Source organism: Hemiscyllium ocellatum, chromosome 11 (assembly GCF_020745735.1).
Source record: "Hemiscyllium ocellatum isolate sHemOce1 chromosome 11, sHemOce1.pat.X.cur, whole genome shotgun sequence".
Lineage (NCBI taxonomy): Eukaryota > Metazoa > Chordata > Chondrichthyes > Orectolobiformes > Hemiscylliidae > Hemiscyllium > Hemiscyllium ocellatum.
The window spans coordinates 1,026,699-1,053,972 of NC_083411.1; the positions used below are offsets into that span (position 1 = coordinate 1,026,699).

At 45.4% G+C, this 27,274-nt stretch overlaps 1 protein-coding gene across 1 annotated transcript in view; it reads left to right on the forward strand.

Moving 5' to 3' along the window:
• slc9a6a (solute carrier family 9 member A6a) overlaps positions 1 to 15,565 on the forward strand; it is a 74,991-nt gene extending 59,426 nt beyond the window's left edge. The window contains exons 13-16 of the mRNA XM_060831999.1: positions 1,875 to 1,929; positions 2,407 to 2,486; positions 13,853 to 13,958; positions 14,577 to 15,565. Of these exons, the coding sequence (XP_060687982.1) occupies positions 1,875 to 1,929; positions 2,407 to 2,486; positions 13,853 to 13,958; positions 14,577 to 14,840 (505 nt within the window). The 3' untranslated portion in view covers positions 14,841 to 15,565. The remainder of the gene's footprint in view (positions 1 to 1,874; positions 1,930 to 2,406; positions 2,487 to 13,852; positions 13,959 to 14,576) is intronic.
• Positions 15,566 to 27,274: the final 11,709 nt, after the last annotated feature.

A 27,274-nucleotide genomic window follows, 5' to 3' on the forward strand; every position in this document is an offset into this window, starting at 1 on the left:
CTTTCAATTATGCAATTAGACAGTGAATACAATCTACAGTGTGTGTCATAGATTAGCTGACACTGCTATCTGAACTCTGAATAATAAGGATTAGGGCAAAGTTAAGAAAGTTATTTGGAGCAGAGAAGAGGAAGAGATGATCTTATTGGGGTGTTTAAAATTATAAACAATTTTGACAGGGGAAAGAAGGATATTCTATTTCTGTTGGTTAGTATGTCAGTTACTAGGGGTCACCATTTCAAGATTGTTAGCAAGAGAGCTGAGAGTGAGATGAGGAGAAACTTCTTTACAGAGAGAGTTGTTAGGATTTGAGATGTAGTGTCTGGGAGAGTGGCAGAGGTGAATTACATAAGACATTTGAAAAGAGAGCTGGATATATTTGGCATGTCCATTAGAACCCTCATCAACTTCTACAGATGTACCATTGGAAGAATACTGTCCAAGTATATAACGGCCTGGTACGGCAGCTGCTCTGCCCAGGACCATAGGAAACTACAGAAGATGGTGTGTCCAGCCCAGACCGTCACGAGAGCCAACCTTCCATCCATGGACTCCATTTACACGGTTCGCTGCCAATGGAAAGGCTGCCAACATCATCAAAGACCAATGGCACCCTGGTAATAATCTCCTACAACCTCTTCCAGCAGGCAGAAGGTACAGACGTTTGAACACAGGCACCAGCAGGTTCTTTCCGGCCGTTGTTAGACTGATGAATGGACTCTGTAGCCTCAGATAATGCTAACCTTGCTAACACTGATCTTGCCTAATGCACACCCTGTGCAATTTAATCTGTATGCCTCTGTCTAAGTCTCTTTGATCTGTGCATCCTTGCTTACTATGATCTACCTGTACTGCTCGTAAACAAAGCTTTTCACTGGACTTCAGTACATGTGACAATCAATTTGAAAGTGATTGTATAGAGGAGTATGGAGAAAGGGCTGGAGAGTGGGATTAGCTGGGTAGCTCTTTTGGGAGCTGGTACCAACATAATGGGTTGAATGGCCTCAGGCTGCTGTAAAAGTCTATGATTCTCAGTTGAGAGTTCCACCAGTTTACCATTTGAGGATGGCATCATATTCAAATCTTTGAAGAGGGTGGTCATCCTGCAGAAAATAACTGGAATCAGTCCTTTTGATAGCACAGATACAGTACCCAGTAAAATAGCTTATTAAGGAAGCCATTGATGAAGATAGCACAGATGAAACTGGGTGTGGAAAATCAACCAAGTTACTGTATTTATAATTCTTCTTATGGAAAAAGGAAGTAAATTTACTCTTTGTATTGGCAAGTGAAAGGGAATCCGAAATGCAGTAAAACACACCTTTCCAGCAGAGACTTCCTCCTCGAGTGAAGCAGTAATTATGGGAAAGTGGGAAACTTCTTAGAAACTGTTGACTTACTGCAAAAGGATACTTAGACATTTAATGTACAAAGAGTAAAATAATGTCATAATTTTCTACATTGTTTGTTATTATTGCATATAAATATTATTTATTTACAAAGGGAAATGGGAATTTATTTTTATCTAATCAGGTTTGAAGGAATCCCTAATTAAATAAGGGAACCAGTGATAGCTTTATAAATGCAGAGATAATCAGGTGTAAATGTGTGGAGCTGGGAATCAATGTGAGGTGAGTTTTATAGAATATGGTTAACTGAATAAAGCTTGTAGACTTGGAATTTGTTTAAACCTCAAGTGTATAACATGGGGAGAGTCTGGGTGAATGGGTGAGATATTAAAGGTGCAGTTGCGGTTTTGTGAGCAAGACTGAAAGTTTGATGTAAATCTCCAGCTGCAGGGTATCCACTTTAGTGTCAAAAATGTCAGTAGTTCCAAGTATTGAAGTGAATCTGTTTTGAATCTTGTCTTTCAGGGTGGGTGTCAATCCTGAACAAGAGCAATCTGCAAATATTGACCATTTACAGCAGGTGAGGCTGTTAGGAAAACACTGGCGTTTACCTGGATACTTCCTCACGGACTTCGAGCTGATCTCCACCAGTTAGTTTTTCACTGAAATCTGTCATTTTCCGTGTGAAACAGAAACGTAATTAGCATCAGAGAACCTCAAGCAATGAGAGAGGCCACTGAGCTGATTGAATCTGTGACAGCTCGATAAATCCCACACATTATTCTTTATACACTGCCCTGGGAATCTTGGCTGCAAAGATATCAGAGTTTTTCCAAGTCAGTCAGTTTCTGATGCTAACTGACTCAGTCTCAGCAAAAAACCTTGCTCGAACTCACCAAGTGGTCTCGAGTTTAATCAGGTAATCCAGTGATAATACAAGGAAATACTGTTGGTCTGATTGGTTAGTTTTGGAAGGATGTGGGAGTTGGGAGGGTTTTTTTGGGAATCTGAATGCATTACTGAGGATTCGACCTCTTTCCATTTTCCAATTCCTTAGGATGGTCCAGACGGGGAGAGAAGGAACACGAAAGCTGAAAGTGCCTGGATGTTCCAGCTGTGGTACACATTTGATCACCAGTATCCTTTCCTCAAACACTGGCTCTGATTCCAGCTGGAACTGTACTCTCCAAGGTTTCTAATGCAGGATCTCTCACCAATTCACAGGAAGCAACTGCAGTACTGAATAAATATTCATATGAGAGACAGCCTTGCTGTGACGGTCAGACTGTGTTGGCCTGTGGCTGTGACGGTCAGACTGTGTTGGCCTGTGGCTGTGACGGTCAGACTGTGTTGGCCTCTGGCTGTGACGGTCAGACTGTGCGGCCTGTGGCTGTGACGGTCAGACTGTGTTGGCCTCTGGCTGTGATGGTCAGACTGTGTTGGCCTGTGGCTGTGACGGTCAGACTGTGTTGGCCTGTGGCTGTGACGGTCAGATTGTGTTGGCCTGTGGCTGTGACGGTCAGACTGTGTTGGCCTGTCACTGTGACGGTCAGACTGTGTTGGCCTGTGGCTGTGACGGTCAGACTGTGTTGGCCTGTCGCCGTGACGGTCAGACTGTGTTGGCCTGTGGCTGTGACAGACTGTGTTGGCCTGTTGCCGTGACGATCAGACTGTGTTGGCCTCTGGCTGTGACGGTCAGATTGTGTTGGCCTGTCACTGTGACGGTCAGACTCTGTTGACCTGTGGCTGTGACGGTCAGACTGTGTGGCCTGTCACTGTGACGGTCAGACTGTGTTGGTCTGTGGCTGTGACAGTCAGACTGTGTTGGCCTGTGGCTGTGACGGTCAGACTCTGTTGACCTGTGGCTGTGACGGTCAGACTGTGTTGGTCTGTCGCTGTGACAGTCTGACTGTGTTGGCCTGTCGCTGTGACAGTCTGACTGTGTTGGCCTGTGGCTGGTTTACGATACAGAGTGACACCAACAGCGTGGGTTCAATTCCTGCACCGGATGAGGTTTCCGTGAAGGACTCTCCTTCTCAACCTCTCCTGTTGCCTGAGGCATGGTGACCCTCAGGTTAAACCATCACCAGTCATCTCTCTCTCTCTCTCTCTACCTGTGGTCTGGTAGAACTGTTGCAACTTTGCATTAGCTTTGGGTGGGGTGGTTGGATAGCTCAGTTGGCTGGACAGATGGTTGGTGAATGCAGAGTGATGCCAACAGCATGGGTTCAATTCTTCAAACTGTACAGACATCTGTATTCATCGGTCTATCGCTGTACTCTTTAAACTGTACAACTTGTTGCTGTATTCAGCTAACTGTACGGCCAGTCATTGCCTTGATTCACCAGTTTCATCTGTCAGTCTGTGCTAGTTTTGACACTTGTCAGCCAGTCTAATATTCTGCCTTTTGTTGGAACTTTCAACAGAAGAAATGGCAGGAGGAGATTGCCCTTTGAATCTTTTCAATCATTCACTAAGATCTGTACCTCCTCAACTCCAGCTTCCACACCATTCCAAGTAACTGAGTATTCATCTCCTCTGCTCACTGTCCATCTCTCTCTCTCTCTCTCTCTCACTCTGTCTGTCTGTCTCTCTCTATCTCTCACTCCCTCAAACATACTCAGTGACTGACCCTCTTCTGCCCCTCTGAAATTCCACTGGATGAAGACATTTCTCATTATCGTCCAAATTCCCTGTCCCTTTACCACCACCTAGCAGTCCTAGACTCTCTAGTCAGGGGCAACATCCTCTCAGGTTCGCCCCTGTCAAAGTCTCAAAGAATTCCATTTGTTTCAATGAGACAACAGACAATAGGTGCAGGAGTAGGCCATTCTGCCCTTCGAGCCTGTACCACCATTCAATATGATCATGGCTGATCATCTTTAATCAGTATCCTGTTCCTGCCTTATCTCCATAACCCTTGATTCCACGATCCTTGAGAGCTCTATCCAACTCTTTCTTAAATGAATCCAGAGACTGGGCCTCCACTGCCCTCTGGGGCAGAGCATTCCACACAGCCACCACTCTCTGGGTGAAGAAATTTCTCCTCATCTCTGTCCTAAATGGTCTACCCCGTATTTTTAAGCTGTGACCTCTGGTTCGGCACTCACCCATCAGCAGAAACATATTTCCTGCCTCCAGAGTGTCCAATCCTTTCATAATCTTATATGTCTGAATCAGATCCCCTCTCAGTCTTCTACACTCAAGGGTATACAGTCCCAGTCGCTCCAGTCTTTCAGTGTAAAGTAATCCCGCCATTCCAGGAATTGACCTCGTGAACCTACACTACACTCCCTCAATAGCCAGAATGTCTTTCCTCAAATTTGGAGACCAGAACTGCACACAATACTCCAGGTGTGGTCTCACCAGGGCCCTGTACAGCTGCAGAAGAGCCTCTTTGCTTCTAAACCTAATCCCTCTTGTTATGAAGGCCAGCATGCTATTAGCCTTCTTCACTCCTGCTGTACCTGCATGCTTACCTTCATTGACTGGTGTACAAGAACACCCAGATCTCTCTGTACTGTCCCTTTACCTAAATTGATTCCATTGAGGTAGTAATCTGCCTTCCTGTTCTTGCCACCAAAGTGGATAACCATACATTTATCCACATTAAACTGCATCTGCCATGCATCTGACCACTCACCTAACTTGTCCAGGTCACCCTGTAATCTCCTAACAGCCTCAACACATTTCACCCTGCCACCCAGCTTATTATCATCAGCAAATTTGCTTATGTTGTTGATAATACCACCTGCTCTCCTTCTCCTGAGTGTAGGTACAGCACGGCCTGTATTCTCACCAGCAGCAGCAGCAGCTTAATGCTTTACTGAAAGTTACAGGCTCTGTTTCTGTAGAGTGTTTCTGGAATCTGGTGAAATTACATTCTCAGGAAGAACATGTCCACAGGCCGATGACCGTCAGAACTTCGAATAGTTCGGGGATTAATTTCCACAATGATCTGACTGTTACAGAAGGCCCAGTCTCTCAGTTACCAGCCAACCCTGGGGTGTGAGTAATCTCCTGTGTTGATCTTAGCTGGTGACAGTAATGCTACTCTCATTCTTCCCAGCAGCTCTAACAATTCCATCCAGAATCTTCTCCCCTCTCTCCATTGGATTATGATAGAGTGAAGAACAAGTGAATTAAATGTTTCATATAAAGTAGAATCCACACATCTTTCTGTTTCAAATGATTTTGCAGAACCAGAGAGAGAGAGAGTTGTCATGCGTCAGAAGAGCCAGCAGGGAGCGCTTCAGGATAGATGATGGATACAAGTGGCGGGGTCAGGGTTCCAGCAGAACAAAATTGCTGGCAAAACTCAACAAGTCTAGCAGTATCTGTGCAGAGAAAGCAGAGTTAACGATTTGAGCCTAGTGTCTCTTCTTCAGATCTGAGAGTAGCTAAGAAAGGGTGGCATATGTGGTGAAGACAAGGGGTGGGGATGGGAGTAAAGGAGTAAACAATAGGCCAGGGTGAGAAAATGACAGTTAACCAGACCAAGGGAGGGAAAGTGATCAACCAGGCAGGAAAGTAAAGCTGCTAATGGGGACAGTGAGTAGGTGAGAGTGGGCAGCCCATGGTATGACAGGGCCTGGGTAAAGGACAGGGGTGAAGGTGGTCAGGCCCGAAAATTACTGACCTCAATATAGAGTCCTGAGGTAGCAGGGTGTCAGAGGGGGAATGAGGGGCTGTTCTTCCAGCTTGTGCTGAGCTTCACTGGAACACTGCAGCAAACCCGAGACAGAGATGTTGGCCAGGGAACAGGGTGGGGTGGAGAAGTCAAAGTGTGTTGCTGGAAAAGCACAGCAGGTCAGGCAGCATCCGAGCAGCAGGAGAATTCACGTTTTGGGCATACACTCCTCATCAGGAATTCAATGTTGTGGGAGGGAAGAGAAGGGGTGAGGGTAGAGTGAAGGAAATGGTGAAGGGCTGTGTCTCCCACAAGGATGAGGAATCCTCAGTTGAGGAAAAGAGGATATTTCTGAAATGCCCCATCCCACAGAAGATAGCAGATCAGATGAAGAAACTGGGAGAATGGTTTGGAGTTTCCTAGCTACCAACAGTTCTGAAGAAGGGTTACTGGACTCTAAACGTTAACTCTGTTTCTCTCTCCACAGATGCTGCCAGACCTCCGGAGGGTCTCCAGCAAGTTTTGGTTTTATTTCACATTTTCAGCATTTTGACTTCTTTATTTAATTTCAGGTTTCCAAAGCTGATTGGCTGTTTCAGTCACATGGCTGCCATCTGTCCTGACCCCTCACCCCAGCAGTTGGTCACTCACAGTCTTTATCAAATGGCTGATATGTTTTTTGGCTCTCTCTCTGATTTGCTGTCAGTGGGAAATAAATTATTCAATTCTGGAAACTCAAAAAACTCCTAGAATATCAGTAAGCACCCAAGGAAGACTTTTCAACACCTATGAAATAGAAAGACTTGTTAAAATTGTGGTATGTTTCATTAGAGCAGTGCAGGTAAGGGGGTGTGTAGTAGAAATGCCAGACACATTGAAAGGATGGGACATAATGGGTAGAGGTCAGTAATTGACAGTGAAGAATGAGGAGCTACAGAAATAGGATTGAGAACTGACAGTAGATGGAGAGGACGGCATAAATCCAGGAAAAGGGACAGTCTTTTCATAGAATCAATCAGAGCAGAAGAGAACCTTTGGCCGCCTGAGTCTACGCTAACACGTGAGAAACACCTGACCTTTAACCCAATCCCATTTACCGGCACTTGGCCCATAGCTTTGAATGTTGTGACATGCCGAGTGCTCTTAAAGGATGTGAGGCAACTTGCCTCTACCACCCTCCCAGGTGGTGCATTCCAGACAGCGACAACCCTCTGGGTAAAAAGATTTTCCTCACATTCCCCCCTAAACTTCCAGGCCCTCATTTTCAACCTGTGACCCCTCAAAACTGACCCTTCAACTAAGAGGAATAGTGCTCCTTATCCAATCTGACCATGCCCCTTGTAAAACTCAATCAGATCACCCCTCAGTCTTCTCTGCTCCAACAAAAACAACACAAGCCTATTCAACCTTTCCTCATAACTTCAATTTTCCATCCCAGGCAGCATCCTGGGGAATCTCCTCTGCACCCCCTCCAGTGCAATCACGTCCTTCCTGTAGTACAGTGACCAGAACTGCACACAGTACTCCAACTACTGTGGTTTCACCAAAGTTCTGTACAACTCCGTCATGATCTTGATTGATAAAGGTGAGCGTCCCTTGTGCCTTTTTCAACACCCGACTAACATGGCCTTCTGCCTTCAGAGATCTACGGTCAAACACCCAAGGTCCCTTTATTCCACAGATCTTCCTCATGTCGTGGTATTCATTAAATACTTTCTTGTTGAATTACTCATTCCAAAGTGTATCACCCACACTTTCCAGGATTGAATTCCGTCTGCTACTTACCTGCCCATTTGACCATTCTATTTATATCTTCTGGTAGCACAAGACACTCAGTCTCACTGTTAGCAACCTGATCAATCTTTGTATCATCCATCCATACCCCTCTACAGTTATCGATGTCATTTACATAAATGACTGATAAGAGGGGACCCAGCACAGACCCCTGTGGTACACCACTGTACCGAGCTTCCAGTCACTAAAGCAGCCTCTGACATCATCCTCTCTGTCTCCAGAACAGCCCGTTTTGAATCCACTTCAAAAATTCCCATGTGCAATTGACTTCCTGCTCAGTCTCCTGTGTGGGGCCTTGTGAAAGGCTTTGCTGAAATCCATATTAAAATTCATATTTATGATTGGGTGAAATCATTCCTCCTTCTCCCAAAGGATTGTTAATCATTGGTACTCTGTCCCCATGCTGTGGGTGCTCCCTTGTGGCAGACTACATTTAATGTGGTGAGCTGAGGTGCTGCATTTCAGCAGAAACAACGTGCTGAGACTGTACTGTAAAGAGTAAACTCTAAAAGGAGTGCGCTGGCAGACAGCCCTGGCTGCGTATGTACATTCAGAGGCAGGACAGGTTGAGAAAGCAGTTAATAAAGCAGATAGTGTTCTTAGCTTTATTAATAAGGCATAGTGTACAAGAGCAGAGAGATGATGTTGAAATTGTTTAAGATTCTTGCTAGAACTGAGCTGGACTATTAGAGTCATAGAGATGTACAGCGTGGAAACAGACCCTTCGGTCCAACCCATCCATGCTGACCAGATATCCCAACGCAATCTAGTCCCACCTGCCAGCACCCGGCTCATATCCCTCCAAACCCTTCCTATTCATATACCCATCCAGTTGCCTCTTAAATGTTGCAATTGTACCAGCCTCCACCACATCCTCTGGCAGCTCATTCCATACACGTACCACTCTCTGCGTGAAAATGTTGCCCCTTAGGTCTCTTTTATATCTTTCCCCTCTCACCCTAAACCTATGCCCTCTAGTTCTGGACTCCCCGATCTCAGGGAAAAGACTTTGTCTATTTACCCTATCCATGCCCCTCATGATTTTATAAACTTCTATAAGGTCACCCCTCAGCCTCCGACGCTCCAGGGAAAACAGCCCCAGCCTGTTCAGCCTCTCCCTGTAGCTCAAATCCGCCAACCCTGGCAACATCCTTGTAAATTTTTTCTGAAGCCTTTCAAGTTTCACAACATCTTTCCGATAGAAAGGAGACCAGAATTGCACGCAATATTCCAACAGTGGCCTAACCAATGTCCTGTACAGACGCAGCATGACCTCCCAACTCCTGTACTCAATACTCTGACCAATAAAGGAAAGCATACCAAACGCCTTCTTCACTATTCTATCTACCTGCGACTCCACTTTCAAGGAGCTATAGAGCGCCACAGTAGCTCAGTGGTTAGCACTGCTGCCTCACACCACTAGGGTCCAAGGTTCGATTCCCACCTGTCCGTGTGGAGGTTGTACATTCTCCCCGTGTCTGCGTGGGTTTCCTCCGGGTGCTCCTGTTTCCTTCCACAGTCCAAAGATGTGCAGGCCAGGTGAATTGGCCATGCTAAATTGCCTGTAGTGTTAAGTGCGTTAGTCAGGGGTAAATGTAGGTGAGGGAAATGGGTTTGGGTGGGTTTCTCTTCGGAAGGGCGGTGTGGACTTGTTGGCCCGAAGGGCCTGTTTCCACACTGTAGAGAATCTAATCTAATCTATTCTAACCTGCAGTCCAAGGTCTCTTTGTTCAGCAACACCCCCTAGGACCTTACCATTAAGTGTATAAGTCCTGCTAAGATTTGCTTTCCCAAAATGCAGCACCTCGCTTTTATCTGAATTAAACTCCCATCTGCCACTTCTCAGCCCATTGGTCCATCTGGTCAAGATCCTGTTGTAATCTGAGGTAACCCTCTTCCCTGTCCACTACACCTCCAATTTTGGTGTCATCTGCAAATTTACTAACTGTACCTCTTATGCTCGCATCCAAATCATTTATGTAAATAACAAAAAGTAGAGCACCCAGCACCGAACTTTGTGGCTCTCCACTGGTCACAGGCCTCCAGTCTGAAAAACAACCCTCCACCACCACCTTCTGTCTTCTACCTTTGAGCCAGTTCTGTATCCAAATGCCAATTCTCCCTGTAGTCAGTGAGATCTAACCTTGCTAATCAGTCTCCCATGGGAAACCTTGTCGAACGCCTTACTGAAGTCCATATAGATCACGTCTGCTGCTCTGCCCTCATCAATCCTCTTTGTTACTTCTTCAAATTTGTGAGATATGATTTCCCATGCACAAAGCCATGTTGACTATCACTAATCAGTCCTTGCCTTTCCAAATACATGTACATCCTGCCCCTCAGGATTCCCTCCAACAACTTGCCCACCACTGAGGTCAGGCTCACTGGTCTATAGTTCCCTGGCTTGTCCTAACCACCCTTCATAAACAGTGGCACCATATTTGCCAACCTCCAGTCTTCCAGCACCTCACCTGTGACTATCGATGATACAAATATCTCAGCAAGAGGCCCTGCAATCACTTCTCTATCTTCCCACAGAGTTCTCGGGTACACCTGATCAGGTCCTGGGGATTTATCCACCTTTATGCGTTTCAAGACATCCAGCACTTCCTCCTCTGAAATATGGACATTTTGCAAGATGTCGCCATCTATTTCCCTACAGTCTATATCTTCCATATCCTTTTCCACTGTAAATACTGATGCAAAATATTCATTTAGTTTCTCCCCCATTTTCTGCAGCTCCACACAAAGGCCGCCTTGCTGATCTTTGAGGGGCCCTATTCTCTCCCTAGCTACCCTTTTGTCCTTAATGTATTTATAAAATCCTTTTGGATTCTCCTTAATTCTATTTGCCAAAGCTATCTCATGTCCCCTTTTTGCCCTCCTGATTTCCCTCTTAAGTATACCCCTAGTTGCTTTATACTCTTCTAAGGATTCACTCGATCTATCCTGTCTATACATGACATATGCTTCCTTCTTTTTCTTAACCAAACCCTCAATTTTTTTAGTCATCCAGCATTCCTTATAGTTACCAGCCTTCTCTTTCACCCTGACAGGAATATACTGTCTCTGGATTCTTGTTATCTCATTTCTGAAGGCTTCCCATTTTCCAGCCCTCCCTTTACCTGTCAACATCTGCTTTTGAAAGTTCTTGCTTAATACTGTCAAAATTAGCCTTTCTCCAATTTAAACTTCAATTTTTCAATCTGGTCTATCCTTTTCCATCACTATTTTAAATCTAATACAATTATGGTCGCTGGCCCAAAGTGCTCCCCCATTGACACCTCAATCACCTGCCCTGCCTTATTTCCCAAGAGTAGGTCAAGTTTAGCATCTTCTCTAGTAGGTACATCCACATACTGAATCAGAAAATTTTCTTGAACACACTCAACAAATTCCTCTACATCTAAACCCTATGGCAGTCCCAGTCTATGTTTGCAAAGTTAAAATGCCCTACTATAACTACACTATTATTCTTACAGATAGCTGAGTTCTCCTTACAAGTTTGTTTCTCAATTTCCCTCTGACTATTAGGGGGTCTATAATACAATCCCAATAAGGTGATAATCCCTTTCTTATTTCTCAGTTCAACCCAAATAACTTCCCCGGATGTAATTCCAGGAATATCCTCCCTCGGCACAGCTGTAATGCTATCCCTTATCAAAAATGCCACTCCCCCTCCTCTCTTGCCTCCCTTCCTGTAGCATTGGTGTAGTATTGTGTACAGTTTTGGGTGCCACACTACAGGAAGAATGTGAATATGTTGGAGAGATTGTAGTAAGAAATTTACAACAATAGTTCAAGCAATGGGAGACCTCAAGACTAGGGGGCACATTTTTAAGGTGAGAGGAGAGAGATTTAAAAAAGCTGTGAAGCAAAGTCTTTACACAGAGGGTGGTTCCCGTGTGGAATGAACTTCCCGAGGAAGTAGTGGGTGTGGGTACAGTTACAATGTTTAAAAGACATTTGGATAAATGCATGGATAGGAAAGGTTTGGACGGATATGGGCCAGGAGCAGGCAGATGGGACTAGTTTAGTTTGGGACTATGTTCAGCATGGACTGGTTGGACCGAGGGATCTCCTTACCTGCTGTATGGCTCTGTGAGAAAGTTCTGTTGTAGAATATAGAACATAGAACAGTACAGGTCCTTCGGCCCTTGATGTTATGCCGACCTTTTATCCTACTCTAAGATCAGACTAACCTACATACCCTTTGTTTTACTATCATCCGTGTGCCTATTCAAGAATTGCTTAAATATCCCAAATGTCTCCAACTCTGCTACCACTGCTAGCAGTGCATTTCACTCTCTATGTAAAGAACCTACCTCTGGATCTCCCCTAAACCTTCTTCCAATCACATTAAAATTATGTCCCTCGTGATAGACATTTCCACCCTGGGTAAAATGTCTCTGGCTATCCACTCTATCTATGCTCTTATCATCTTGTACACCTCTATCAAGTCACCTCTCATCCTTCTTCACTCCAATGAGAAAAGCCCTAGCTCCCTCAACCTTTCTTCATAAGACATGCCTTCCAGTCCAGGCAGCACCCTGGTAAATCTCCTATGTACCCACTCTATCCTTCCTATAATGAGGTGACCAGAACTAAAGATAACATTCCAAGTGTGTTCTAACCAGGGCTCTGTGGAGCTGCAGCATAACCTTGTGGCTGCTAACCTCAAGCCCCCCGCTAATGAAAGCCAGCACACCATATGCTTCCTTAACAACCCTATCAACTTAAGTGGCAGCTATGAACATGGACTCCAAGATCCCTCAGTTCCTCCACACTGCCAAGAATCATGCCTTTAACCCTGCATTCTGTGTTCAAATCCAACCTGCCAAAATGAATCACTTCACACTTTTCCAGGTTGAACTCCTGGAATTTCAGCCCAATTCTGCATCCTGTCAATGTTTGGTTGCAACCTACAACAGCCCTCCACCCTATTCACAACACCACCAACCTTTGTGTCATCTGCAAACTTACTAACACCCACACCCCCTTCCACTTCCTCATCCAAGTCATTTATAAAACTCACAAAGAGCAGAGGTCCCAGAACCGATCCCTGCGGAACACTACTGGTCACCGTGCTCCAGGCTGAATACATTCCATCTACCACCATCTTCTGTCTTCTATGGGCCAGTCTATTCTGTATCCAGACAGCCAGACTTCCCTGTATCCCATGCCTCCATAAGGAATGATTGAAGAGTTTGGGACTGCCCTCCTTGGAGCAGAGAAGGCTAGAAGGAAATTTGATGGAAGTTTTCAAAATCATGAGGAGTCTAGGCAGAGTTGAGATGAAACACTGTGGTCCCATTGGGGGAAGGAATGAGAGCTAGAAGGTGCAGTTTTTAGCTAATTGTTTAAAGAAGCAATGATTAGGCAAGGGAAGACTTTCTCATGCAGCAAGTGGTTGAAGTTTCTGGAGTGCGCTGCCTGAGAGTGTGCTGGGGGCAGGCTCAATCAATGCTTTCAACAGGACTTCAGACAAATATCTGTAGAATGAAAATGTGTAGGCCCATGGGGAAAGGTACAAGGCAAATTGTTCCCTCAGAGTGTCAACATAGACATGACTGACTGACAGGTCTCTGTACTCTAGGCATTCTGTGAATTTGTTACAGAATCTGCTTCCAACATCCTTTCAGGCAGTACCTTACAGAAGGTGGAAGTCATCAGGATCCGAAAGGATTCATTAGTGAGAGACAACTGGTGTTGAGTTAAATCCGAGGGTCATCGTGGCTCAGGTGATGGAGCGAGGTTGATAGGGCAGGACCTTCAGCCTGTAATTTAACCAGGAATTAAACCTGGGAATGAAACCCTTGCTGTTGGTGTCACGTTATGTTACAGACAAGCTGCCGGCTAACTCCGCTACTGTGCTCCGGCAACAACCCACTGTGTCAAGCGAACAATCTGTATTACCCCATCTGACAGGGAGAGCTCTCTTTCACCCACCCAACCCCCCCCCCCCCCCCCCTTACTCCCCTTCGATGTGGGGAACTCTCAGGTCTCTATCATTAAGTTTCTCCTGTTTTCTCTGTGTGTAGCGTGTTTGTGAAGTAGTTTTCCTTCACAGAATACCCAGTTATTTGAAGCCGATATTAACACACAGTGGCCCCCCCCTCACTAGCACTTTACCCAGCTGCTGTGCTCCAGTTGCCAGGATCCTGACCAGCCCACTGGCCTATGAGGTGAGAACATCTTACTGTCTACATATCTGTCTGGTTGTTTTTCCCAGAAGCTGCTTGGAGCTAGGGCTTGTGTCTTTCTGTGCTCAATATGTGAAACTGCACACTTTAATCAGAGAGGAGCCTTAGGGAGGCCTATCATTGGTTTAGTTCCTCACGAATTCCAGATATTCCCACAGTCTGAGTGTTGGACAGCCAATCCAATCCCAGCTCCAACTCAGTGACATTCCTTTATTGGCCAGTGGCTAATGTGAGGATCTGCCTCTGTTTTCCAGCACACACTGTCTAATAGCATCAGGGTCACATCTATCTGTGGCTTTTCTATAACTGCTGGCTGACTGTGTGTGAACACTGCTGTCTATTTATACATTCATGTTTTATCATGATTTCTGTGTGTGTGTGTACATTTACACAAACCTGGACCTGTCTCTCCAATGGCATTATACCTGACCCTACAAAGCCCATGAGCTGCAGCAGTTGGGGAAGGCAGCTCACCATAATCTCCAGGGTACCGAGGGATTGAAAGTAAATGCTGTCCCAGTGAGCCACGCCCGCACTCTGTAAATGAACAAAAGCAAAGTTGATGTCAGGCATCTTGAACTAATTGCTTCTCCTTCTCAGAACCAGGAGCAGCTGAAGGATGATGATTCTGAGCTGATTCTAAATGATGGTGATATCAGCTTATCATTTGGAGACTCTACCCTGGTCACGACTGACTCCAGCTACAGCAGTGGTTCTGATCGCAGGAACCTCACTCAGAGTCTGGAAGATGCCCAGGAGCAGGATCCGACCTGTGGTGGGCATGAGCTGGTCGTCCCAGTGAGAGACACTGAACCCACCCTGAACCTAAAGCTTACTGAGAACTCTGGGCCTCAGCTGCTGTAAGCTGCCAGTCAGTGTTTCATCGACCCTGAGCACAACGTCTCCCTCCGCCTATACTGTCTGCTCAGCTGAGATTGCACATGCACTCCAAATATTCTTCAGATTTTTAAGGGCTGCTATTTAATCTATTTTGGATTATGGTGAATGATTGAATACTACTCACAAGCAGAGATGATTTGTCATAGTTATTGATGTGAATCGGTTATATTTAAGACAAATTCGATGTCCATTCAAGTTCCTTATTAAATAATCTGTTTTATCACACCTAATATTAACATGAAGTCAAGTGACCAAGGACTTTGTTCACTTACTGCTTGATGACTTTGAACTAGGTTGAAATTTGTGGCACATTTCAGGAAGACTTATTTTGTTGATATTTGTGAATCCTCTGATAGCTCATTCTATCCCCGAATATTAAAGCAGGATCATTCTGGAGAGCCCATCGTACTTAGTGTGTTAGAATCAACACTTTGTATTGCTGTCCCGGTCCCTGGTTCCAGATCTGCTTGGTTCAGCACAAAGGTTTCTTGCTGTTGACTAGCACATTTTGTTTGAATTTTAATGATGTCAGTGAGAATGAGATTTGGATTGAATTGAAGGGATCTGCATTGTTGATCAGCTCTGTATTGTATCATTTTCACAGCTCTGTACTGTATCATTCTCCTGTCGTTCCTATCAACAAAGTTCCAGAGGACCAGTTTGACAGTAAAGTTACTTCCATCCTTCTTTGTGACCGTTATCAGAATGATTCAGTGAACAATGCACAGAGCACTGGGGTCCCATAGTCATTAACTGACAGGTTCAGCACAATCTCATTCCAAGTCTTTACTTCCACAATAATTCACTGATCTCACAACTGACTCAGACCAGATCAATCGATATTCTGTCAAACACTGGTGTTACCTGAAATACTGTATTTTCTATGTACAAAACCAAATGTAGAGTTAGGATGTAAGTTGAAAGATGGGATCTTGATATTGTATAGTATAACAGCCTAGAGAGAATAATAGTCTTGTTGTTATGAGAGTGTAGCTGGAGTTTGGTGAAACGGGGGCCTCAAGGTGTATGTCTTAGGAAATAATTTAATTCAATCTCAAATCTAATCTGTTCTTTAATTTAGCAGTTAAGATTAGAGTGGTGCTGGAAAAACACAGCAGGTCAGGCAGCTTCCGAGGAGCAGGAAAATCGATGTTTCGGGCAAGAGCCCTTCATCAGGAAGGACTTTTGCCTGAAACGTCACTTTTCTTGCTCCTCGGATGCTGCCTGACCTGTGCTTTTCCAGTATCACTCTAACTTTGACTCTCATCTCCAGCATCTGCAGTCCTCAATTTCACCCTCTTTAATTTAACAGTTAAGTAAAAGTTGCTGTTTTGATTGGGTGCAGTTTATTTGCAGCTTACAAATAGGAATTTACAGGTACTAAGCTGAGGCTAGTTAATTAGATAACTGGTTTATTAGATAACTAAATAACTGGTTCATTCCAATTCCAATGAATTAGGAGCCATGAAAAGAGGGCTCCTTCAGTACTGCCTTCTCTGGACTGGAATGCTGTCTTGTTGAATTGGAGAGTAGCCAGAGTTTGGTGAAAGAGGGAGGAGCTGATCACTATGTCCTTTTCTCTCATTGGTTAGCACTTCTGCTCTTCAATATTAGGCAAGTCAAAGCTGCTGATTGGGTGAGCCCAGATAATGAGCATTTATAGTGTTACTATTGATTACAAAGTTTTTTTGTGGTTTATAGCTTATTTTCTGTTTTAACAAGGTATAGGGAAGAAGGGCCCTGAAATTAATGACATTATTCGATTTGAAGAGGCCTTTGAAGGTTTAATGCAAAGGGGCTAAGTCACGGCAGGAGAGTTCCTCCTGCTCAATGTTGAGATGTCAGGTACGTTTCCAGTTCCTGGGACCAGTGTCTGAACAGGAGGTGTCTCCAGCTGCAGCTCCCGAAAGCCCCAGGTTTCAGAGCTGGGGGGGTCACAGTGGGGAGTGCCAGCAGGAGGGTGTCAGCTGGGGGTGTCAGCTGGGGACACTGTGGAGCATCTATGAAGCTGGGAGCAGCACGGATAGCACATACAGAGAGATGGTCTCACTGCAGGTGAAACCTCGACAGGCAGAAAGGGAATGGGTAACCACCAGGCCGAGTGAAAGGACTAGGCAGGCAGCCGAGGAACCCCCTGTGACTATCCCACAGATATACCACTTTGGAGAGTGTTGAGGGGGAGTGGCCTCTCGGGGGAAATCAGTAACAGCCAAATTCATTGCAGTACAGCTGGCTCTGCTGTGAGAGAGAAGAGGAGAAAGTGTGGGAATGCAATAATTACAGGGGATTCGATTGTAAGGGGAGCAGATAGGTGTTTCTGTGGCTGCAAACGAGACTCCAGGATAGTGTGTCACCTCCCTGTGCTGGGGTCAAGGGTGTCTCAGAGAACCTACAGGACATTCTGGAGCAGAAGGTGTGGTTGTGGGACACATCAGTACCAAAGAGATAGTGAGGGAAAAAAAAGGTTTTAAAAGCTAAGTATAGGGACTTGGGAAATGAGTTGGAAAATAGGACCCCTAAGATAATGATGTCAAGATAACTATCAGTGCAACGTGGTAATCAGGAGAAACAGCAGGATATATCAGTTGATAATGTGGTGGAAAGATGGTGCAAGGGGGAGGGGTTCAGATTTCCAGCGGGGAGGTGGTGGGACCACTACAAACTGGACAGGTTACACTGAGCAGGACAGGGACTGGTGTCTTAGGGCAAGTATTTGGTACTCTGGTTGGTGTAAGTTTAAACTCGAACGGCAGAGAGGGCGGGGGTTGGGAATCTAAACAGGGTGAGAAGGGAAAGAGAAACCCGATGGTAATAAAAGAGAGAACTACACAATGCAAAAATGGTAGACAGGGTAATTAAGGGCAAAGGCCACATAGAGCCAGAATGCAAAGAGACATCAGAATGATTTTAAAAAAGCAAAAGGAAAGGAGGGAAGGAACAGGTGGTGGGGTAGCTTTGTTATTGTGGATTTTTTTAAAGTGAGGAATTTGGGTCAGAAACCACTGCATTTGACTTAAAGGGGATTACAATGAAATGAAGATGGAGTTAGCTAAGGTCAACTTGGAGGATAGATTAGCAGGAATGACAGTAAGCAAACAGTGGTGGACATTTTAAGGAGGTAATTCATGAATCTCAGCAAAAATACATCCCACTGAGGAGAGAAGATTCTAAGAGGGGGTAAACCAAACCCGGGCTAACTAAGGAAATTAAGGAGAATATTAAATTGAAAAAAAAGTATTAAAGGAGGCCAGAGTCAGCGATAGCCCTGAAGACTGAGATAAATTCAGAATCCAACAAAGCAGGATGAAATACATAGAGAAAATAAACTAAGAGGGCACACTCGCAAGGAATATAAAAACTGACAATAAGAGCTCCTTTATTTAATATATAAAAGGAAGTGAGAGGTCAAAGTGAATGTAGAACCCTTAGAAAATGATTCTGGAAAGATAGTTATAGCGAAAAAGGAAATGGCAGATAAGCTAAACAGATATTTTACATCAGACTTAGATTAGATTACTTACAGTGTGGAAACAGGCCCTTCGGCCCAACAAGTCCACACCGACCCGCCGAAGCGCAACCCACCCATACCCCTACATTTACCCCTTACCTAACACTACGGGCAATTTAGCATGGCCAATTCACCTGACCCGCACATCTTTGGACTGTGGGAGGAAACCGGAGCACCCGGAGGAAACCCACGCAGACACGGGGAGAACGTGCAAACTCCACACAGTCATTCGCCTGAGACGGGATTTGAACTCTGGTCTCTGGTGCTGTGAGGCAGCAGTGCTAACCACTGTGCCACCGTGCCGCCAAAAAAGCAAAAGGAAAGGAGGGAAGGAACAGGTGGTGGGGTAGCTTTGTTATTGTGGATTTTTTGGGTTTCTGACAGTGCAAGATACTTGGAACATCTCATTAATACTAAAGGTTACAGGGGAAGAATTAAGTAACATCACAATCACTAGACAAACACAATTAGACAAACTAATAGGGTTAAAGGCAGATAGATCCTCAGATACTGATGGCTTGCATCCTTGTATTCTACAAGAAACAGAGATAGTGGATGCTTTGGTTGTGATTTTCTGAAAATGTTTGGATTGTGGAGAAGTATCAGCAGATTGGAAAGCTGCGAATGTGACAGTCCCCATTCAAAAGGGAGGAAGGCAGAAAGCAGGTCACATTAGGAAGATCAGCCTGACATCTCTTGCTAAAAAGGTAACAGAATCAATTATTAAGGAAGTACTAGCAGAACATCCGGAAAGTCATAATCTACTCAAGTAGAGGCAGCATGGACTCGTGAAGGAGAAATTGTGTCTTGACTAATTTATTTGAGTTTTTTTGAGGAAGTCTCAACCAGAGAGGATAGGGGGAGCCAGTAGAAGTGTTGCATTTGGAATTGCAGACGGTATTCGACAAAATACCTCACAGAAAGTTAAGTCATAAGATAACAGCCCTCTGTATGGAAGGCAGTATGTGGTCACAGTTAGAGACTTGGCTAATGGGCAGGAAACAGCAAGTGGGATTAGAAATGGTTTCAGGTTGGTCACCATCATCAGTGAGATTCCACAAGGATCAGTACTGGGACTGCAACTGTTTACGATTATATATTAGTGACCTGGAGGAAGAAAGTGAATGAACTGCAGTCATATTTTGTAGACAACACAAAAACAAATGGAAAAGCAGGTTGTGAGAGGGATACAGACAGTTTACAGAGAGATGGTGGTGGGTAATGTAGGGCAAACAAAGAATTAACAAATGGAGTATAACATGGGAAACTGAAGATAATCATTTTGGAAGGGAGAACAAAAGAACAGGGTAATATTTAAATAGAGAAGAACTGTATGAAGAGCAATACAAAGGGACTTGAGGGGAACTTGTACAGGAAACACAGAAAGCTAGCACCCAGGGGCAGCAGGGAATGTGGAAGATAATAAAATGTTGGACTTTATTTCAAGAGGATTGGAGAATAAGAGCAGGGAAATCTGACAGCAGCTGTACAAGGGGCTGGGGAGACCACATCTGGAACACTGTGACCAGTCTTGGTCCCTTTATTTAGGGAAAGATATCATTTCATTGAGACAGTTCAGAGAATGTTCACTATCTTGGTATGAAGGAATTGTTTGATGAGTAAATATTAAACCGGCTGGGACTCTACTCACTTTAGTTTAGAAGAATGAGAGGTTTCAGTGAGATCACCGAAAGGATTCTTCAGGGGCTTGACAGGGTCAATGCTGAGAGGATGTTTCCCTCATGGGAGAGTCTAGAACCAGCAGGTACAGTCTCAGAATAAAGGGGCACCACGTTGGGACTGAGATGGGTAAGAATAACTTAGAGTCAGAGAGATGTTTAGCATGGAAACAGACCCTTTGGTCCAACTTGTCCATGCTGACCAGATACCCCAAAATTAATCTAGTCCCATTTGCCAGCACTTGGCCCATGTCCCGTTAAACCCTTCATATTCATTAGAATTCCTACTGGGTGGAAACAGGTCCTTTGACCCAACCAGTCCACACCAACCCTCCGAAGAGTATCCCACCCAAACCCATTCCCTATATTTACCCCTGAATCATGTGCCTAACCTATACATCTCTGAACACTGTGGGCAGTTTAGCATGACCAATTCACCTGGCCAGCCCATCTTTGGACTGTGGGAGGAAACCGGAGCACCCGGAGGAAACCCACACAGATACTGGGAGGATGTGCGAACTCCACACAGACAGTCACCCAAGGCTGGAATCGAATCCGGATCCCTGGTGCTGTGAGGCAGCAGTGCTAACCACTGAGCCACCGTGCTGCCCCTCCAGATGCCTCTTAAATGTTGCAATTGTACCAGCCTCCACCACTTCCTCAGGCAGCTCATTCCATACACACACCACCCTCTGTGTGAAAACGTTGCTCCTTAGGTCCCTTTTAAATTTTTGTCTGCTCACCCTAATCTTAAGCCCTCTTGTTCTGGATGCCCCCACGCCAGGGAAAAGTCTGTTTACTTATCCTATCCACGCCCCTCATGATTCTATAAGGTCACCCCTCGGCCTGCAATGCCCCTGGGAAAACAGCCGAAGCCTATTCAGCCTCTCCATATAGCCTAACCCCAATCCCCCCCCCAACCGCAAAAAACCTGGCAATGTCTTAGTAAATCTTTTCTGAACTCTTTCTAGTTTCACAACATCCTTCTGAATAGGAGGTTCCCTGAGGGTTGAGAATCTTTGGAACTCCTTGCCACTGAGCTGGGGGAGCGCAGAGTCTTTGTGTATCTTTAAGGCTGAGATAGATTCATGATTAGTTGTGGAAAGACAGGAAAGTGCACCGGAGGGATATCAGGTCAGCTATGATCCTGTTGAATGGCTGAGCTGGCAAATGGACTGATCCTGTTCCAATTTCTTCTTGTCTCACTGTTGCACTCTAACAGTTAGAATCATACAGTTCAGAAGAGGTTCTTTGTCCTATGATGTCTATAATTTCCCAAAACACACTACCGCCTCCACTAGTTCCACCTTCTCGCGCTTGGCCCATTCCCTTAAATGTTAAGACATTTCAGGTGCTCATCCAAGTCCTTTTTAAAAGTTGTGAGGTTTCCTGCCTCCACCACCCTCCCCGCCAGTACATTCCAGATTCCCACCACCCTCTGAAAGAAAAAGCTTTTCCTCAAATCCTCTCTAAATCTTCGGCCTTTCACTTTTTAAAATGGTGCCCCCTTGCTATTGAACCTTCAAGTAGGGATAACAGCTACTTCCTATCCACCCTGTCCATGTCCTTCGTAATCTTGTCCACCTCGAACAGGTCCCCCTCAACCTTTTGTGCTCCAAAGAAAACAACTTGAACTTACCCAGCCTCTCTTCATGAGCTAACCTGGGCCATCCCAGGCAATGTTCTGGTGAATCTCCTCTGCACCCTGTCCAGCACAATTACATCCTTCGTATAGGGTAGCGACCAGAACTGCACACAGTGCTCCAGCTATAGCCTGACCAAAGTCCCATACAGCACCCACACGACCTCCCTGTTCTTACAAACTAGATATCGTCTGATAATACCTTCTTGATTACCCTGTTAACCTGACCTGCCACTTTCAGGGGTCTGTGGACAAGCATCTCTGGGCTTCATAGTGTCCTACCATTCATTGAATACTCCCTTGTCTTGTTACTACTTACAAAATGTATCACCTCACACTCGTCAGGATTAAATTGCATATGACCAATCCATTTATATCTTTCTGTAATTTAACACTTCCTTCTTACTGTCAATCACTCGACCAATCATTGTGCCATCCACAAGTTTAGATCTATCCATCAAGTTGGTGGAAGCACAGTAGGTGGTGTTCTAGGTCCTGGCCCTCCAGCACTTTAGGTGGTGTTCTAGAGCCTGGCTCTCCAGCACAGTAGGTGGCGTTCTAGGTCCTGGCTCTCCAGCACAGTAGGTGGTGTTCTAGGTCCTGGCCCTCCAGCACAGTAGGTGATGTTCTAGGTCCTGGCCCTCCAGCACTTTAGGTGGTGTTCTAGAGCCTGGCTCTCCAGCACAGTAGGTGGCGTTCTAGGTCCTGGCTCTCCAGCACAGTAGGTGGTGTTCTAGGTCCTGGCCCTCCAGCACAGTAGGTGATGTTCTAGGTCCTGGCCCTCCAGCACAGTAGGTGGCATTCTAGAGCCTGGCTCTCCAGCACAGTAGGTGGTGTTCTAGGTCCTGGCTCTCCAGCACAGTAGGTGGTGTTCTAGGTCCTGGCTCTCCAGCACAGTAGGAGGTGTTCTAGAGCCTGGCTCTCCAGCACAGTAGGTGGTGTTCTAGGTCCTGGCTCTCCAGCACAGTAGGTGATGTTCTAGAGCCTGGCTCTCCAGCACAGTAGGTGGCGTTCTAGGTCCTGGCTCTCCAGCACAGTAGGAGGTGTTCTAAGCCGCGACTCTCCAGCACAGTAGGTGGTGTTCCCGGTCCTGGCTCTCCAGCACAGTAGGAGGTGTTCTAGAGTCTGGCTCTCCAGCACAGTAGGAGGTGTTCTAGAGTCTGGCTCTCCAGCACAGTAGGAGGTGTTCTAGAGCCTGGCTATCCAGCACAGAATGTCTGTAATGCTGAACATTCCACTTCCTTAATGTGCATCCCCCCACCTCCCCCCCAGCCCAACATTCTCATCTACATCCTTAATTAATATCACAGACAATAAGGGACTCAGCCCTGATCCTTGTGGTACACCGGACTCCCTTGTGGCTAAAGGGATCGGGGGTATGGGGAGAGGGCAGGAGTGGGGCACTGAGATTGCATGGTCAGCTATGATCATACTGAATGGTGGGACAGGCTCGAAGGGCCGAATGACCCACTGTGACACCTGTCTTCTGTTTCTGTGATACTGCTGTGGTTCTGGAGTCACATGTAGACCAGGCCAGGGAAGAGCAAGAAATTTCTGTCCCTAAAGGACATGAATGAAGCTGGTGGATTTTTACTGTAATCAATGATTTGGAGATGCCGGTGTTGGACTGGGGTGTAGACAGTTAAAAATCACACAACACCAGGTTATAGACCAACAGGTTTAATTAGAAGCACACCAGCTTTCGGAGCGATAACCCTGATGAAGGGGCGTCACTCCGAAAGCTAATGTGCTTCCAATTAAACCTGTTGGACTATAACCTGGTGTTGTGTGATTTTTAACTCTCTGAGATAAGTTTTCAATTCCAGATTGATTTTAATTTAAATTCTATCAATCAGCTGCTGTGGTGGGATGTGAACCCATTGCCTTCAGAGAAGTAGCCTGGGACTCCAGCTCACTTCTCCCATGACAGTATCATTACACTGCGAGCCCCAATTGTATAGTCCGAGTCATTCATAAACAGATCCTTGGAGCAATCCACTGATCACAACTTGCCAAATATCCCCTCTATTCATTCTCTCAGTATTCTGTCCTTTAATTTTCAATCCATGGCAACTCACTGCTGCCACTCAGCACCAGAGACCCAGCTTTGATTCCAGCCTTGGGTGACTTGCCTGTGTGGAGTTTGCACATTCTCCCCGTGTCTGCGTGGGTTTCCTCCGGGTGCTCCACTTTCCTCACACAATCTGAAAGTGTGTAGGCGAGGTGGATTGGCCATGCTAACTTGCACATAATGTCCAGGGATATGCAGATTTGGTGGATTAGCCATGGGAAATACAGGGTTACAGGGAGAGGGTAGTAGGGGTGGTCTGAGTAGGATGCTCTTTGGAGGGCTGAATGGTGTGCTTCCACATTGTAGGGATTCGATATTATATCAGTCTGCGTGTCTTCTCGAATTCTGTCCTTGCATCCTCTTTCGAAATAAACAGAGATTTGAAAAATTCATGTAACACTTTCCCAATACCCTCCATTCATGTGCAGATTTCCCCCATGGTCCCAAATAGCCACTCGCCTTTCCTCAATTATCCAGAATTGGGATTCTGCTTTATCTTGCAGCCAGTATTGTCACATGCCCTTTCATTGTTTTCCGAATTGGTTTCTTGTGTCGTACCCACATTTACTGTACTCCTCCAGGGCCTCTGTTGATTGGCTCCTCTTGTACCTGTTAGACCTCTTTTCCTCTTTATCCCATCCTAAATATCCAGGGGTTCTATGGGTTTCTTGCTCCTAAATTTTACCCTGAAGGGAAAATGTTGGGCTTGTACTCTGGTAGCCTCCCAATGTTCTGTGGATTTTCCCTCAAGTAGCTGTTCCCAGTTTATTTTCCTGCTGATTTTTAATAAAATCTGCCTTCCTTCATCTTTTCCCTTTATCCATAACAAACTTCAAACACGGTGTTGTATCGCTATCACTGAGTTACTCCCCACTGTCACCTCATTCCCAAGAATTCGGCACAGCATTGCATCATCCCTTGTAAGACCATCAACTTGTTCTTGTGAAAAGCTCAAGGAATCTGTCCCCTTTATATGATGATTATCCCAATTAATATTGAGGTAATTGAATTCCCGAATATAATTGCCCAATTTTATTTTTACATACCTTAGTGAATTGATTACATATCTACTCCTCAAATACCTGCTCATTGTTGGGGGACAGTGTGATGGCCATTTTTTTAAATTCCAAAGTCCTACCCACAAATCCTCATTTGATGACCCTTCCAAGATATCACCCCTCCTTACTACAGTCATTGACTCACTAACTAATAATTCAACACAGGCTGCCCTTCTGCACACTCCCTTGTCCTGCCTGAATATCCTCCATCCCAGAATGTTCAATTGCCAGTTTCAGCACAAGAGAATAAAGAAAATTACAGCACAGGAACAGGCCCTTCGGCCCTCCACGCCTGTGCTGATCCAGATCCTCTATCTGAACCTGTCACCTATTTTCTAAGGATCTGTATGCCTCTGCTCCCTGCCCATTCATGTATCTGTCTAGGTACATCTTAAATGATGCTATCATGCCCGCCTCTACCCCCTCCACTGGCAACGCGTTCCAGGCCCCCACCACCCTCTCTATAAATAACTTCCCACATATATCTCCCTTACACCTTTCCCCTCTCACTTTGAACTCGTGACCCCTAGTAATTGAGTCCCCCACTCTGGGAAAAAGCTTCTTGCTATCCACCCTGTCTATACCCCTCATAATTTTGTAGACCTCAATCAGGTCCCCCCTCGACCTCTATCTTTCTAATGAAAATAATCTTGATCTACTCAATCTCTCCTCATAGCTAGCAGCCTCCATACCAGGCAACATTTGGTGAACCTCCTCTGCATCCTCTCCAAAGCATCCACATCCTTTTGGTAATGTGGCGACCAGAACTGTATGCAGTATTCAAATGTAGCCGAACCAAAGTGTTATACAACTGTAGCATAACATGACAACTCTAGTACTCAATGCCCTGTCTGATGAAGGAAAGCATGCCATATGCCTTCTTGACCACTCTATTGACCTGCATTGCCACCCTCAGGGAACATGGACCTGAACACCCAGATCTCTCTGCATGTCAATTTTCCCCAGGACTTTTCCATTTGTGTATAGTTCGCTCTTGAATTGGATCTTCCAAAATGCATCACCCTTGCATTTGCCCGGATCGAACTCCATCTGCCATTTCTCAGCCCAACTCTCCAATCTATCTACACTCTGCTGCATTCTCTGACTTGGAGATGCTGGTGTTGGACTGGGGTGTACAAAGTTAAAAATCACACAACAATCACCTGATGAAGGAGCGTCGCTACGAAAGCTAGTGTGCTTCCAATTAAACCTGTTGGACTATAACCTGGTGTTGTGTGATTTTTAGCATTCTCTAACAGTCCCTTTCACTATTTGCTACTCCATTAATCTTAGTGTCATCTGCAAACTTGCTAATAAGGCAACCTACACCTTCCTCCACATCATTTATGTATATCACAAAAACAGTAGTCCCAGCCCGGATCCCTGTGGAACATCACTGGTCACAGGCCTCCACTTTGAGAAACTCCCTTGCACCACTATTCTCTATCTCCTGTTGCCCAGCCAGTTCTCCGTCCATCTCGCTAGAACACCCTGGACCCCATGCAATTTTACCTTTTTCATCAGCCCAGCATGGGGAATCTTATCAAACACCTTACTGAAGTCCATGTCTATGACATCTACATTCCCTTCCCTCATCAATAAACTTTGTCACCTCTTCAAAGAATTCTATTAAGTTTGTAAGACATGACATTCCCTGCTCAAAACCAAGCTGCCTATCACTGATGAGCCCACTCTCTTCCAAATGTAAATAGATCCATCTCTCAGTACCTTCTCCAGCAGCTACCCTACCACTGATGTCAGGCTCACCGGTCTGCAGTTACCTGGATTATCATTGCTATCCTTCTTAAACAAGGGACAACATTAGGAATTTTCCAGTCCTCTGGGACCTCCCCTGTGTTCAAGGATGCTGCAAAGATATCTGTTAAAGCCCCAGCTATTTCCTCTCTCACTTCCCTCAGTAACCTGGGATAGATCCCATCCAGGCCTGGGGACTTCTGGCAGTTGTGCTCCATCTTTAAACCAAATCTTTTTAACAATCAAGAAGTGTGTGCCATCTACAAGATGCACTGCAAAATTTCACCAAAGATCCTCAGATAGCACCTTCCAAACCCACAACCACTTACAGCAAGGTACATGGGAACACCACCCCCTGCAAGTTCCCCTCCAAGCCACTCACTGTCCTGATTTGGAAACATATCATCGTTCTTTCACTGTCACTGGGTCAGAATCCTGGAATTCCCTCCCTAAGGGCATTGGGGGTCAACCTACATGGACTGCAGCGGTTCAACAAAGCAGCTCTCCCCCACCTTCTCAAGGGGCAATTAGGGGCGGGCAATAAATATTGGGCCAGCCAGTGATACCCACATCCCATGAATACATTTGTTAAAAAAGGGCTGAGCAGATTCTTCATTTGAATAGCAATGAATGAAGAGCTTTCTGAAAGGTGGGAATTATAAAAATAAGGAGGATGAGGCAGCTG